This window comes from Musa acuminata, chromosome BXJ2-6, assembly GCF_036884655.1.
Source record: "Musa acuminata AAA Group cultivar baxijiao chromosome BXJ2-6, Cavendish_Baxijiao_AAA, whole genome shotgun sequence".
Classification (NCBI taxonomy): domain Eukaryota; kingdom Viridiplantae; phylum Streptophyta; class Magnoliopsida; order Zingiberales; family Musaceae; genus Musa; species Musa acuminata.
In genome coordinates this window covers 4,970,526-4,985,799 of record NC_088343.1, presented here as the reverse complement: position 1 = coordinate 4,985,799, position 15,274 = coordinate 4,970,526, and the positions used below count along the sequence as shown (strand labels likewise).

Below are 15,274 nucleotides of genomic sequence, written 5' to 3'. Positions count from 1 at the left end.
CAACCCAAATACCAGCTGCTGCTCCACCAACCCACTGCAGCTTTCCTGGGTGCTGTACGATGCTTACATTCTGAGACGTGGCCGTCATCGGAGGACTCGACATGACAGGTGCCCACGGTTTGCTCCTCCTTCCGACACCGTCGGTGGATTGCGATAAAAGCGCACGTCAATCTATGGATGGATTCCTTTCTCTGTCACGGTGAGGACAGTGAAGAAGCACTTCTTTATGTCAGCCTTCTTCTTCTGCCTCTATGCGAGCGATGGGGAACGTTATCGTACCATCTGACTCGGTTCTCCATTCAAAAACCAGATCTAGAGAATGCATTGGAAACTCTTAGCTGCGTTACGATGCACCGAAAAAGCAGTGAAACCGGTGAATCTATCAAACTGCAACGGAGTAAAACAGGCGACCACCGAACGCCAAAAACCATCAGCTGCTGCCGGTCTGGTCTTCCCAAGCTTATAAATAGACATTAACCACCCACATCCATATGCATCTCACAACTCGAACCCTTCCCTACCTCGGTACCTTCTTCCTCTCACCGTCATTCTGCTCTTGCAACTTAGCAGGAAGGATGAGTTCAGTCACTCGTGCCGCTCTGGATCAGAAGTTGGCCATGGCCAAGCGCTGTGCCCATGGTATTTATTATGTCTTCATTTCTATACTAGTTAACCTACCATTCCTCAGCCTCAGGTTTTTGATTGCCGTCGCCCGATCTTTATCTCATCTTTCTCGGAATAATTTGCAGAGGGAGTCGTGGCGGGGGCAAAGGCGGCCGTCGTCGCAAGTGTTGCAGCTGCCATCCCCACAGTAAGCATTACTGATCTTCGATGCGATCTTACATGTTCTAATGCACGACTTCGATTATAATTTCTCATCAAATGGTAATTGTAGTTGGCTAGCGTTAGGATGCTGCCATGGGCGAGGGCCAACCTCAATCCTACTGCTCAAGCCCTCATCATCTCCACAGGTTACCGACACACTTCTTGTGCTTCCATTCACTAAAACGTTTTCTGATGCTACCTATATACATCGATGTGACCAACGGAGAGTTTGGCTTGCTGCAGTCGCAGGAGCAGCCTACTTCATAGTTGCGGACAAGACGGTGTTGGCCACTGCCAGGAGGAACTCCTTTCAGAGCACTCACCAAGTGAACACTCATATCCCCAAGAACTAAGAGTTGTACAATGTATATGGTCTCGTTTTGGAGTACTACATCGCATGTAGACCGACCCAAACCAAGTATAATAATGAATTAATGGCTCCAAGTATCTGTTGTCGATATTGTCATGGTTGAAGCATCTTTCTTTCCATGAGAAAGTTGTATCAAGAGAAAAACCTGATCTTTCAATCTAAAACCAACTCTTACAAGGAAAATTGCTGCATGATCTATGAACTTCACATAGGAGTCAGGCCCATCTGTCTCGTAGGAGTATGCTCCTAAGAGATTGACCGCTGCCACAACTATACTTGAGGTCACTGTGATGGATGTCACCGAGCACACCTGAAATGTCAGTGATCATTTTAATCACGACCTTTTGCTACATCGACTTCTTGGTTTGTATCTTATTCCTTCACACTTAACAAGTTGCCATAAAAGATAGGATTTTGAGTTACCAAAACAACTGCCTTCTTTCGCTTGGATGTCTCTTCACATCTCTCTCTTTGCTTCAGGAGTTTTCCTCACAAAGTATCTATGCATCACCCAATTTCATGGCAAATATTTGAGCTATGATCACTCGCCTTTGTCATGTACCAGCCAGGTTTCAGATGGTATTGCATGTGAGAGAGACAAAAAGACATGCACACCACAGAATTATGTAGTAAATGATGACAATATAAATTTATATTATCCAGTAAATGGTATCAAATGACATACAATAAGTAGGTGAAATCTATCAAACCATCCAACACAAATAAACTGCATATAACAGACAGCAGACACTCCACACACTGCGTGGCGTACATACTAAATGCACTGTGACACGAACTCGAAGACCCTCAAACCTGCATGTATATATATATATATACTATAGCCAGCCAACATCCAAACCAGTGTTTCTAATGGCCATCACGGGGCTGCTGCAGGTGGTGGAGTGAAAAAGGGAACGGTAGGCATATTTGGGATGGAAGGCATGACCGGAATGGACGGCATCGGAGGAATCGTGACCTTAGGGATGCTTGGTATGGCAGGCAAAGGCGGCAACGTAACCTTCGGCACCGTCGGCACGACCGGCATTGGCGGCAGTGCAAGATTCGGAACAGTCGGCACTACTGGCATCGGCGGCAATGTGGGAAGTGAAGGCACAGTGAAGGTCGGAATGGTTGGAACCGCTGCAGGTGCTTCGGTTGTGTCGAGTAAATGACGTGCTGCATCGCATGTCATGTGGCTAGCCATGATAAGGGCTGTGAGAAAGCTCATTCTGTAGATGGTAGCTCTCCAAGCCATGGATGCGCTTGCCTAGGGTTTACCGGGGTTGGGACTGTGATACTAGAAAGAAGCTAAGAGATAAGGGGGCTTGCTGTTGATGGTGGTGATGCAGTCGATACTTATAGTGGGTAGCTCATGGAGTTTGAGACAGTGGTGGTGCGATCACCGATGGATTAGGTTAACAAGGTAGACACTGGTGGTTGGCTTCCGTGGATCGCGTTTCAACAGGTGTTGGTGGGAGCAGAAGAAGAAGGTGATGTTATTATGTAACGTTAGTTCAACTTCTCATCCGCATACACCAACGACAGGAGTCCAAATGTCGGATTTTGATAAGAAAGTGCTTCGATCAAAAGTTTCTTCGTCCTCAAGTGTTGCGACATTTAGTCGAGTTACTTGTGTGCTTATCCAATCCCGTTTGAAACCTGGCTCTGTCACTGTCATACCTTCACCAATTTCGGACGTCCAACTAGTTTGCTTGTACTGACTGATATCATCCTTGGTCAAGGACGATGCTGCTTCAAAACGAGGAGAGATGACTTCCATCATTTCACTGTTTGAGCTTAATCGTTGTAGTGAAAGGGCATGACATTAATCTCTATTGGACCGATCAAGCCATGCGCTGAAGCATCGAAGGCCGCTGGGAACACTCTCCCCGGCCTGGTTAATGTCCACGCGGGCCTCCTTCCTCAAGGCGAATACCAGTGGCTGCTCCCAACTGCTACGCTTTTGGGTGCTACAGAGAGCTCAGATGCTGCGACGTGGTCATCGTCTCGACATGACAGGTACCCACGGTTTGCTCCTCCTTCCAATACCGTCGGCGGAATCGGATAAAGTGCTCGTTTTTCTATGGATCGATTCCTCTTTCTCTGTTGCTCGTTTTCGCGCGACAGCGAGAAGGATAAAGAAGTGTTCTTTGCGTTTTACTATTAGCTTTCCTTCGACTATTTTGCGGCAATGGGTGACATTATCAGAAAATATCAATAGAAAATTATCACGAAGCTCTTTAAGATGTACAAAGAAAACGCATCAAACACTAGTGAATCTGACAACCTGCTACGGAGTAAAACGGGCGACCACCGGACGCCAAAAACCATCAACCGCTGCCGGTCTTCCCGTGCTTATAAATCGACATCGCTACCCACCTCCATCCATCTCACAGCTTGAAGCTTTCCCTGCATCGTTTCCTTCTGCTCACCGTCGTTCTCCTCTAGCAACTCAGCGAAAGCGAAGCATGGGTTCCGTCACTCAGGCCGCTCTGGATCAGAAGCTGGCCATGGCCAAGCGCTGTTCCCATGGTATTATATATATTACTTAATCTACCATTCCTCAGCCTTAGGTTTTTACCTCATCTTTCCTGGAACAATTGCCAGAGGGAGCCATGGCGGGAGCAAAGGCGGCCGTCGTCGCAAGTGTTGCAGCTGCCATCCCGACGGTAAGCGTACTCTTCAATGCAATCTAATGCACGAGTTCCATTGTAATGCCTCATGAAATGTTAACTACAGTTGGCTAGCGTTAGGATGCTGCCATGGGCGAGGTCCAACCTCAATCCTACTGCTCAAGCCCTCATCATCTCCACAGGTTACTGACACTCTCCTTACTACTATCAGACGCGCGTTTAGATAGATGGTTTATGCTGATGCCTTATGTTGACTCGTGTGAATGGTGCAGCCGCGGGAGCGGCCTACTTCATAGTCGCCGACAAGACGGTGCTGGCATCGGCCAGGAAGAACTCCTTCAAGAACAGTTACCAAGGCAACTCTGACTGACGTGCCTAGGAAGTAAAAGCTCTATAATGTATGCGACTAGTGTCGCATGTATAATGGGTGGGACGTCGCCTAAGCTCGGTTGTTCCAATTTTGTTCAGCAAGAATTCGAATCAAATAAGAAACACAGACAGTCTCGTCTTCAAATTGAGTCCAAACTCTTAGTGAGAAAAATGTGGCTTCCATGTCAGGCGGGTTTCCGGCAGTCTTTCTCGTTCCACGACTGGTTTGACCGCTGCTACAGGTATACGCGGGCCCGATGTGATGGATGTCACTCCTTAGATTACATGGATGTCATGTTGTTTCTCAGCTAAAATTTCTTTCGTGCTCGCCAATTTAATTTAAGCTTAGAAATAGAAGATTTATATCACTAATTTAATTTCAACTCGATTAAAAGTTTTAATTAAATGACAATAATTCGTCTCGTGCATTTATTCGGCCTGTGTTAGGCATACGTGGCGATCACTTTTCGCGCTCGTGACATCCGTAAAATGAAACATTAATTATTTCTATCGTAATAGATCTGAGATCGGCCTAAGTAACGCCGATACATTATGCGCAAATCTGTTACGCAGATCATAACAGCCGTTATTTTAATGGTTCCCTTCCCACTGCACGCACGCAGTCTCCTCTTCACTCTCTGATTCCCAAATTCTTCCCCCCCTTGCTTGAGGAACCATCGTTAATCTGGGTGAGTCTTCTTTCCTCGTTTTCTTCCCCTCTCTCCCTTCCAAATCCTTCCAAGACTTATTTCTATTAAGTCGATCATTCGATCATCGACTTCCTTACTGCTTTCCTTCGGTTCTGTGCAATTTCTTCTAGTTCTTGGAGAGACGAGAAATGGGATCAAAGGAAGCCTTGTTTCATTTTCTTTATGCTCTTTCGCCCGGATTTTCATGCTTATCTCCGATCTCTGCGTCAATCAAGTTTTTTTTTTTGTCTTTTTATAAATTCCTTCGTTGTGGGTGAGAGTTGTCTGTAGCTTTCAACAGTGACAAAGTTCTCGGAAGTTCTTTGTGACAATGAATCAGTTTCTATATTGTGAATAATAATGTCTTTGGAGTGATCATGATAAGAAATCTCTACTTCAGCGTTGTGTATTTGTATCTTAAAATGATCTTTTTGTTGCCAAGCAAAATAAAAGAGGCAAATGAAAATCTGTGGTCTTCGGAAGTTTGAATTTTTTATGTACTGATGTATGTTCAAGTATAATAAAGATATTGATGTAGAGAAAATTTGATAACTTTATATTGAACTGTTAATAAAAATCCATAATATTAGTTATTTTAGTAACATAGAGAAATGGTGCTATATTTGATAATTATGGGGTAGATGCCCTATTGTCCATTTCTCCTGCTGCTCGGATGGCATTCTGTTCTTGATGAAGCTCCTGCATGCTATTTTGCTTGTCTAGCCATTCACTGCGTCTTGGAAAATAGGGCAGAACGTATGTATTCCTTAAGGGGCATTTGAGCTGCCTAGTGCAAATGGAGATTTCTCATGCTTCTGTGAAACTTGGTGCAATGTGGTGAAAATTAGGAACTAATTATCTGATTAAAGAAATTAGCCAAATTGGGGCATGTTTAGAAATGCCCTAAACTCACTTTAAGGGGGTCACGTTGACTCAAAAATGTGATACTTGGTTATTGCTGCATACCACCAGCTTAAAGTGATGTATTCATCCATATTTACTTTTGGCTTCTTTGTTCATTCCTGGGTATTGTTATTTCCTTTAATTGGGTCTTTAGAAAAGAAATAATTGTCATGCTATCCTGGGTATATGTCAGATTAAAGGTCTTGTTACGCCTTCGTTTGGGCAAAATCCTAATTATTAGCTTCTTGTGACACTAGACATTTTATTTGTTATGGTAAGTAGCACAGTTTTCTTTTCTGGGGGATTCTCCTTTCCACAGTATATATGAATTTTATATGTGATAAATTCATTATCATTTGAATCTTCTCTCTATGCGTGGTGGGTTGGGGTGAAGTGGTACAGAGGGTAGAACAGTTGGAATAGCATTTGCCATGTGAAGGGCTTAGTGTATGCTTGTCATTTTTTGTGCTTCTATTATACTTCTATGGCTTTTTTCAATTTTTATTGGATTGAAAAGACATAATGGATGGTTAAATTGCTGGAGTTGCTTTCTAGGATGACACCATCACACAGAAACATGGCTGAGCATGTGGAGCGCACATCTGAAAATTTTTTGAACAACATAATGGAAAAGATAGCTGATACTGTACCCAAGCAGAAGTCTGTAAGATTCTTTGAAGAACAAAATTCAGTCTCAGCACAGATGGATAGGTTGTTCGGACGCCAGAACTCTGTTCACAAGATCTTGGGAGGTGGAAAATGTAAGTTAATTTTCTATCCAGATGTCTTGTTCTTAAGTATCATATAACTAAAATGAAATTATTCATTTTGATCTTGTAGCTGCTGATGTGTTGTTATGGCGGAACAATAAGATATCATCAAGTGTCTTGACTGTTGCAACAGCTATCTGGATTCTCTTTGAGTGGTTGAATTATCACTTTTTGACTCTCTTGGCCTTTGCACTTGTCATTGGAATGCTTATTCAGTTTGTTTGGTCAAATGCTTCTAGAGTATTAAACAGGTAGCGAATTACTTTATCATGAAGAATTTTTCTGATGACAGTTGCTGAATGACCCTCTCTTATAGATCTCCACCTCAAGTACCTCGGCTTGTTTTGCCCGATGATCTTTTTGCAAATGTTGCTCTTTCTCTTGGTGCCCAAGTTAATCATTTTTTGCGATTCATTCAAGATGTTTCATGTGGAGGAAACTTGAAACAGTTTCTTATGGTATGCTGCTTTCAGGAAATTTCCTGTATACCATGCATATTTAAGTTCTTTTTCTATTAATTTGTATGTAAATTTTTTTCTTATGCTTATCAAGTTTGCAATAGATTTGACTTTTCACATTAGCAACGCAGCTGAAATGATAAAAGCATGGAGTCTTTGCATTTAGGAAGTTTTCATCGGATGTTTCATACTTTTAATTTTGGAAGAGATGCTTTATATTATTCACTGAGGTAGTTCTAAATAGTCCCTGTTGAGTAATTGTGATGTGCAATTGAACATATGAAAACATGTTCTAGGAATGGGAATACTAGAAAATCATACAAGGAGAACTGATTCCTGCCACTAGCGATTCATTTTTCTAGTATAATATTTTTGTTATGTTGGGTATTGATATTCCTTTGGTAACAATTGTAGAGTTTCAAAAGGTGGTGCTTTTCTGATTAATGTCTAGGTTTTATCATATAAGGAATGAAACCTTATAAGATCTTCAATGATTCTAGTTAATGTGAAATTTCATCAGGTTGTAGCAAGCCTGGGGGCTACTGCTTTGATCGGAAGTTGGTGCAATTTTCTCACCATCATTTATATTGGTGAGAATCTATACCTGGATTACATGCTTATGTAACTCACTTGTCGTCTCTTCTCTTTGTGTGCATATCTATGTTATTTATCGGTAAAATGTATTAGAATAGGGAGCTGCTTGTACCTAAATAAAAATATGAAGCATATGACTTTGTTTTGGCAACTGATCACTTGCTGGGGGACTCGTATTAGCTTGGTATATTCATCTTCATAGAACAAGTTGGAATTTATGTGGCCATATTTTTTATCTCTACTTTGCTAAACAAATACGAAATGATGAGCTTGGAATAGGCAAATTCTTGAATCAAGGAGTTTGCAATTTGAATCATCAGGAAATCATAATTAACTCCTCTTTATCCCTGGTGGCAAATTATGCATGTAGCTGGTGTTGGAAATCCTATATTAGTTTAAATTTTTAGATAAATTATGGATTGACGCTACATAAATTCTGTGATCGACTGAGATGTTAGGCTTATTGACCTGAATTTATGAGGAGAATGTTGTAGACTGCACCGAGATATCTAAATGAAAATCCAATTATCCTTCTTCACTCATTTGGTGCAGGGTTTGTCTGTGCTCACACACTGCCTGTGCTTTATGAGAAAAATGAAAACCAAGTTGATGGCTTCCTTTACAAGCTCTTGGGGCAGATGCAGAGCCAGTATCGCAAGCTGGATGGGAGTCTACTAAGCAAGATTCCAAAGGGAAATCTCAAGTTTAAGAAGAATGAATAGATCTCTTTACTTGAACATGTCCGATTGCTTTTTTGTAATTGAAGGTGGAATTACCTTCATAATGTAAAAATCATCGAGATTCTGATGAAATTTCAGTAGAACAACCTATAATTGAGGTGTCGAACTTTACGTGTGTTCTTCCTATAATAATAAAAGAGATTTAATAGTATTTTAGGATTCATTCACTACATTACAAAATTGGATCGATTTTATCTAACCTGATCTCATGTTAGTTATCCAAAAACTGATCAGGTCAATTCCTAATTTTCAATACATCCGATCCAATAATTAAATCGAGTTAACTATTAATACGGTTTTCGATTATTTCAGTCCAACCACCCAATTGGATGAACTGATAACTATTGTTGTGGATCAAAATTTTCTCTTAATTTGGGTGTGTGGCTGATTTTGATCAATCAAAAGAATTGTATATCCACAAAATTATCGCCCTCTTAATGGGGGTTTCTTTTGGAGACAAAAGATATGGTAAGGCTGGTCTTAATCACAATAAAGAGGCAACTGTGAGGTAGATGATGTATTGTCTCACTCTAAGTGGGAACAGAACAGTGAAGGAAGATGCACAAGGGAGAAAAATGTGGTTGGAAGGATCTAAGATTGATTTGCTGGCTTAATATAGAAAAATTAGTACAAAAGAACATAAGCTTTGTGCTTTTTCCACCAACACATATTGAAGAACGATCAATGTAAGCCAACCACCTTGTCAATCAAGTTCATCATTAATTGCACCAGCACAACCCCACGCTCCATTAGCCTCCCACTATAAATCCCCACTGCATCACCACCATCACAAGCACAGCCCTAGCTCTTCCTTCTTCATCATATCCCAGACCCTGCTGAAACTTGGGCAAGCACATCCATGACTTCCATGGCTGCCCTCTACGGAATGAGCTTTCTCACATCCCTTCTCTTGGCTACCCATTTGACATGCGGTGCAGCACGCCATTTGCTCGACACCGCCGAAGCCCCTGCAGCACTTCCACCCTCACTTCCCACGTCGTCGCCTATGCCGGTGGTACCGACTGTTCCGAAGCTTGCAGTGCCGCCAATGCCGGTCATGCCGACTGCTACGTTGCCGACTTTGTTTGCCATACCAAGCATCCCTAAGGTCACGATGCCCTCCATCCCGGTCACGCCTTCCATCCCAACTGTGCCCGCCGTTCCCTTCCTCGCTCCAGCGCCTGCAGAAGCCCCGTGATGGCCATCAGGAACACTGCAGTAGTTATCTTGCATGCTAGCTACTATATATACGTGCAGGAGCGGACGTCCAGAGTCTGTTTCAGTATACGTGATACGAATGTGAGGTGCTGTGAGAGATTTTACGTTCTTATCGTATGTTCGGCACCATTTACTAGAGAATAAATTTGCACTATAAATAGCAACTTCATCTCTCTGGCACACTGAATCTTGGATGCATCTCATGCTGCGCCGCCGCACACAGCCTTCTGATTCACGTACCACAAGCGAATACCCGATGATGAAGAAATCCAAGAATATACGAAGGTAAAGAGAAAAGTGTAGCGATTGATAATGGGGCAAATAATTTGACGATTAAAACAAAGTTAACTAAGAACCAATAAGATTAAAGTAAAATTGTTTTGCAAGAAAAAATTGGACCCTTTTCTCCGGTTTACTTCACTGCATTCAAGATTTTGTAGTTTATTTCTGGACATACGGCAGTGTTTTCTCTTTATTTCGTTTGCACTAATGCTTTAAAATATAATAATAAATAACATTTTATTTTGTACTAATAATTATGAGATTTTTTTTCATGAATATCGGTTATTTTTCCCTCGAATTTTAGATTATTCTATCATACTTTATATTATTTTAGTTTTTATTTTATATATACACATAATCTTAAAAACTGTGCTGTCCGAATGTAAGAGGTGAGCGATGAGTCGATGCAATCATGGCCGTCAGTTTAGACCACGTGGATTATTCTGAACACTCCATCGCGGTATTACATCGAGTTCTGCCATTTCGTCGCTCAGTCGCCTCTTTCACTTCTTCTCTCACAACCTCCCAAAATGGAAGCCCTAACCTTAATGTCGCCGCATTTCCGAAGGTTTACCGCCCCATTTCCTCTCCGATCTTTATTTCGTCGAAGCATATCGTTGAAGGCTCAGCTCTCGACGGGTTCCTCGCGAAAATCCGGCGCCAAAGAGTTCCCTATCGCCGGTACTTTATGATGTAGTGCATGTTTCTTCTATTGCAACCCGCAAACTAATATATGAGCAATTGTGGCCACTGTTCTCTCCTTCTGATGATAAAATATCACTTTGTATCAATCTGTTTCGAATTTAGGAATGGAGGAAGCTTTTATGGGTTTTATCACCGGAAGGAAGAAAGCAACGGAGGTAGCTCACTCGTAGGTACAACAATCCTTTCTTATTTTTCCTTTTGATGGTTTTCGATACGTTGTCAATGGAAGAATTCATGAAGGATTTCTGATTTACATGCTTATTGAGTATAACTAGATATCCCAATTCATAAACTTGATGCAGATTTTCTAACATTCCAAGTTGTCAGGATGATATGTCCAGACGTTAGTGATAAAGGAGTATTTTAGAAATTAGGTTTTCTGCTTCTCATCAGGATGCAAATTTGTGGTTTTGGGGTAAAGTTGGTTTTTGGAGGATTTTCTTGCACCGGAAGTTTAAAAGTCTGGTACCTGCTTCTCACCAGTTACTTATCCCTAACATAGTTTACCAAAACCCTTTTGAAAAATATATGGAGCCTGTAGCATCTTACCGAGAATTACAATACAGTGAAATGAATGCACAATTAACCTTTTGAATTTTATTGAAGCAGATTTTTTTCTTGATTTTTCAATCCAATAACATAGTTCTTTTGATATTTCTCCTGTGTGTTTAATGCGGGGGGGATGATTGGTTCCATGTCTTCAGTATCAGTATGTATGTTATTTGGGCCATCTTAAAACCCATGGTGGTGGCACTACTGTTACCTATTGTTCACTTCTCAATGATGACTTCTAAGTCAAAGGGACGTGATGTATCATAATGTTACCCTGTTATTTGCCTTTTCCTATTTATCCATTGATAGGACTGGAAGGTTTATGATATATGCAAGTAACTATTATTCTGCAAAATGGGTCTAGGAAATAGCAACACAAGTCACCAATTATCAAGTGTTCTCTGTGTATAGGCGTAGAAAAGAACATACAGATAAACCTTAGACTTTCTATCAGCTAATGTATATGTAAGGCCTTACAAATGAGATTTAATTGGGTTGCTTGGCTTCCTTTTATATACAGATTAATCTTGTGCCAATCCTGTAGTCAGTCTTGTCTCTCTTGAATCCGGTGATCATGCTTAAGTACTTTCTGGGCTTACAGTCCTTTTCTAAATTATTTTTGGTACAAAAATATCTTTTATCACAATCATGAGCATCAAAGATATATAGTTCCTATGTTAATAGCTTCAATTAATTCTGAAATTAATTTCTTGTTTATAATTATGTGGGTCTCCTAATTTCTTTTTGGAATAACTGTATTTTATCTTGTTAAATAAATTGCTGCATCGTCTCCCATTTCCTGTGAGCATAGTGGAGTTGCAAACAAAGGCACAAGGGAGTATTGAACAAACTGCTAATACCTTAATATTCAGTTTGTTATATGAATAACAAATATGCTGATAATTGCGTTCTGCTTTCATTCTTGTGGTTTATTAGGGTGTGGAAGAATATCATTCAGAAAGGAGACACTGTAATTGATGCAACATGCGGCAATGGTTATGACACGCTGGCATTGCTCACAATGGTAGCCGGTGAATCTGGCAGGGGTTGTGTTTATGGAATGGACATTCAGCAAGAAGCATTGGACAACACTTCTGCTTTACTGGAAATATCAGTTGAGGAAAACAAGGTGCTAAAATTTTTACAACTATATTTCTCACTTGTTTTATTCCATTTTTCAAGCGAATAATGATATCTCTTGCTGAGAAATTTAGTCTTGAAGAAAAAAATCTTATTTGATAGTTCTTGGACCAAGATCTTGAAATTAGATTTTGTTGTACTTTTGAACTGCTTTTCCATTTTTAGATACCACTGAGCTACAAGTTACAGTTGACTTGTTTTATGGTAGAGGAAACTAGTGAAGCTCTTGAAGCTTTGTCATAGCAAAATGGAAGATATTGTTCAAAATGACAACTCTGTCAGGTAACCCAGCTATTTGAACTCAGTTACTATTATTGGAAACCCATATGTGCTGTCATACATACCATTATTTTCAGTAGTGACCTTGTCAATCCCATAACAGCATTGACCTATGTAGAGCATGAATTTGTCATGTATTTTTTGTGAAGAAAAATAACTCAATTGTTGTAGTATGAGCTCGAGCACTCTCTTCAAGTTACCATAAACATGATATGTCTTTTTGACATTGTTATTTAGAGAATCACTACATGTATATACATGTATCCGCCTGTATATGTGTGCATATTTACATATACATACTTGAGGTGACTGTAAGGTGTTGGTTTTGATTGTACTTTTGTCATGACATGCACACCTTCAAGAATAGATTTTGATTGGTTCAAGTTGTTTGATGTTCCCAATGTGTGAAGGGATTTTGGTAGAACCCATTTCGGGCCAGCTACTCAAGAAAGGCTGAAACTGCCTGATTTTGCTGCAAGTTGGAATTATGGAAGACTCCCTTTGGTCCATGATCAATTTAGCTACAATTTAGAGCAAGAGCTTTTATTAAGGGATCTTGTCTCAAATGACTAAGAGTGCTACTAAAAGTGTGATTGCATTTTCAAACTGAGCTTATTATTCTCACACATTAAGTTGCTGATCTTAATCCATGTTATCAGATTAATTTATTTCTAACTATATCGGGAACAGGTTCCAGAGTATTTATTGTATGGTAGTTTCGAGCAAGTAAAATCTTAATGTTTAATTCTGGAATCTGGACCCTGCCATTCCGAAAAAGTTTAATTTTTCTATAAGAACATAAAGTGAGCTACCAAAGATATAATTTGGGGTACATGAAAAAGAATTGGTATATGCTTAAGCCAGGCAGCATCACTAAGACATTTTATTTTAGATCACTCTTGTTTTGTGTTTTAGGAAATATTATTTTTTTGTTTTAATTTTGCTTAGACTTTCTTTTTTGCTGAAGTAACCTCCTGGTTTTACATCCGTTTATTGTTCACAAGAATTTCTGCTTGTTACAATTCAGACTTGTGGTATTCAATTTGGGCTATCTGCCAGGAGGAGACAAAGCAATTCTTACGACGCCAGGAACAACGCTGGCAGCATTGCAGGCTGCTGGTAGGGTACTGGGGTCTGGAGGACTTATCAGCGTCATGGTCTATGTTGGACATCCAGGCGGAAGGTAAATGTTTTACTTTTTATTTTTCTGCAGCCTGCGCAACCTAACATTCTGAATTTTGTCGTAATTCACAATTCAAAGAGCAGAGTCTCATCTTTTAGATATATATGATTACCTTCAAGTACAGCCTGCAAACATCGTGATGAAGGCACAGTGTGTGATTCATCATTTACAATATCGTGTGTCCTCCTTTCTTTTAATGTTAATGCATAACCTTATGGAAGTTCCTACTTTCCAAGGCGTAGTTATTTTCCTAGTTTCAGTCACTGGTTACTCCCTCTCATATTGAACTTTGTTGTTGCTTTAGCTCTTTAGTAGCTTGAATGTATACAACCAAACAACACGATGAACTATAGCATGCATTAACGTATGAATTCAGATGCTTTATGATGTTGTTTATATTTCATTATGCAGGGATGAACTGGAGAGCATCCAAGGTTTTGCATCTGGTCTGCCTGTTGAATCCTGGGCAAGCTTTAAATTGGAAATGCTTAATCGACCAACTGGCCCTGTTCTTATTCTTATTTTCAAGAAGTGAAATGACATGCAAGAGTTCTGTTTCCAGGAAGGAAAATGTTTGAACCTCCGGGAAGAGAACTTATTGTAAGCTATCGAGCACGTTGACAATTTTATATAGCAACTTTCTATTGTCGTATTAGTACCTCTCATCAAGCCATGTAAAAATAAATAACAAACACTAAACTTTTTTATATTATTATTATATATACGTCATTTTTTAGCTTATTATAGGAATTCTTAATCACAGGTTCTCTCTAACATCTCACAAGCTGTAGGCTTGGAGATTCTACCAGGGGTGATTCGGGAATTAGAAAGAAGATGATTAGCCTACCAAGATCGTAAAAATTATGTCCATCTCGCAGTTGATAATAAAAAATGTATAAACTTACCAAGTAAAGATGCTTTGTCCGTCGTCATGTCAAAGGGCTTATAATGAGGTATGTAGTTGATTATTTTTAATATTTCAAGCCTTATATTTAAAAAAATTATATTGAGATCTCTATAGTTATAAAAATAAAATATTTAAATTTATTTATTTTAATAATATCGATTTTATTATTGAAAACATAAAATAAAAAATAAATTTAACATTCTAATTGGTGGCGACTGATAATATCGATGGTAGCAAATGACGACATCACTCGATAGGCGCTTTATATCTACGTCAATGTTGACATAATTGTTGAGCAACCCTTTCGTCACTCGATAATTATGTCAATGTTGACGCAAATGCAAAACGATCCTCATCTTTCGTGTCGTCGCTTTCCTCATCCACGACAATTACCCATGACTCTCATTAATACTATCTATCGTCCACCATTATTAACTAAAACATTAAAATTATATTTTTAACCTTTATTTTTATTTTTTTATTCATAAAATTAATAATATTAAAATAAATAAATAAATCTAGATGTTTTACTTTCGTAATAATAAAAATATCGATGAAACTGAAATATTAAAAATAATTAACTATAGGAGATAATTTATAAATTAATTCAAGATATACCCAGACTTAGATTACGAAGTGCTTGTGTAAATAAGAAAA

At 39.5% G+C, this 15,274-nt stretch overlaps 4 protein-coding genes across 5 annotated transcripts; all 4 read left to right on the top strand.

Annotated features, from left to right (window-relative positions):
• Positions 1-480: 480 nt before the first annotated feature.
• Positions 481-1,291, top strand: LOC103986959 (early nodulin-93-like). Its single transcript, XM_009405119.3, has 4 exons — positions 481-639; positions 750-811; positions 896-971; positions 1,069-1,291. Exons 1-4 carry the CDS (start codon positions 492-494, stop codon positions 1,176-1,178), a joined length of 396 nt encoding a protein of 131 aa, XP_009403394.3. The 5' UTR covers positions 481-491; the 3' UTR covers positions 1,179-1,291.
• A 2,281-nt stretch (positions 1,292-3,572) lies between these two features.
• On the top strand, positions 3,573-4,346 carry LOC103986961 (early nodulin-93-like). The gene is made up of 4 exons (XM_009405121.3): positions 3,573-3,727; positions 3,803-3,864; positions 3,935-4,010; positions 4,101-4,346. The coding sequence occupies exons 1-4, from the start codon at positions 3,664-3,666 to the stop codon at positions 4,196-4,198; spliced, it is 300 nt and encodes a 99-aa protein (XP_009403396.2). The 5' UTR covers positions 3,573-3,663; the 3' UTR covers positions 4,199-4,346.
• Positions 4,347-4,734: 388 nt separating this feature from the next.
• LOC103986958 (reticulon-like protein B8) lies at positions 4,735-8,502 on the top strand. 2 transcript variants are annotated; one of them, XM_009405118.3, is made up of 6 exons: positions 4,735-4,886; positions 6,345-6,550; positions 6,630-6,810; positions 6,876-7,017; positions 7,538-7,607; positions 8,164-8,502. In XM_009405118.3, exons 2-6 carry the CDS (start codon positions 6,346-6,348, stop codon positions 8,331-8,333), a joined length of 768 nt encoding a protein of 255 aa, XP_009403393.2. In that variant the 5' UTR covers positions 4,735-4,886; position 6,345; the 3' UTR covers positions 8,334-8,502. The 2 variants fall into 2 exon arrangements, with proteins under 2 accessions (XP_009403393.2, XP_018682761.2); XM_018827216.2 differs by lacking the exon at positions 7,538-7,607.
• Positions 8,503-10,349: 1,847 nt separating this feature from the next.
• Positions 10,350-14,452, top strand: LOC135614361 (tRNA (mnm(5)s(2)U34)-methyltransferase, chloroplastic-like). The gene is made up of 6 exons (XM_065111657.1): positions 10,350-10,532; positions 10,659-10,722; positions 12,045-12,237; positions 12,457-12,530; positions 13,555-13,710; positions 14,122-14,452. Exons 1-6 carry the CDS (start codon positions 10,382-10,384, stop codon positions 14,243-14,245), a joined length of 762 nt encoding a protein of 253 aa, XP_064967729.1. The 5' UTR covers positions 10,350-10,381; the 3' UTR covers positions 14,246-14,452.
• Positions 14,453-15,274: the final 822 nt, after the last annotated feature.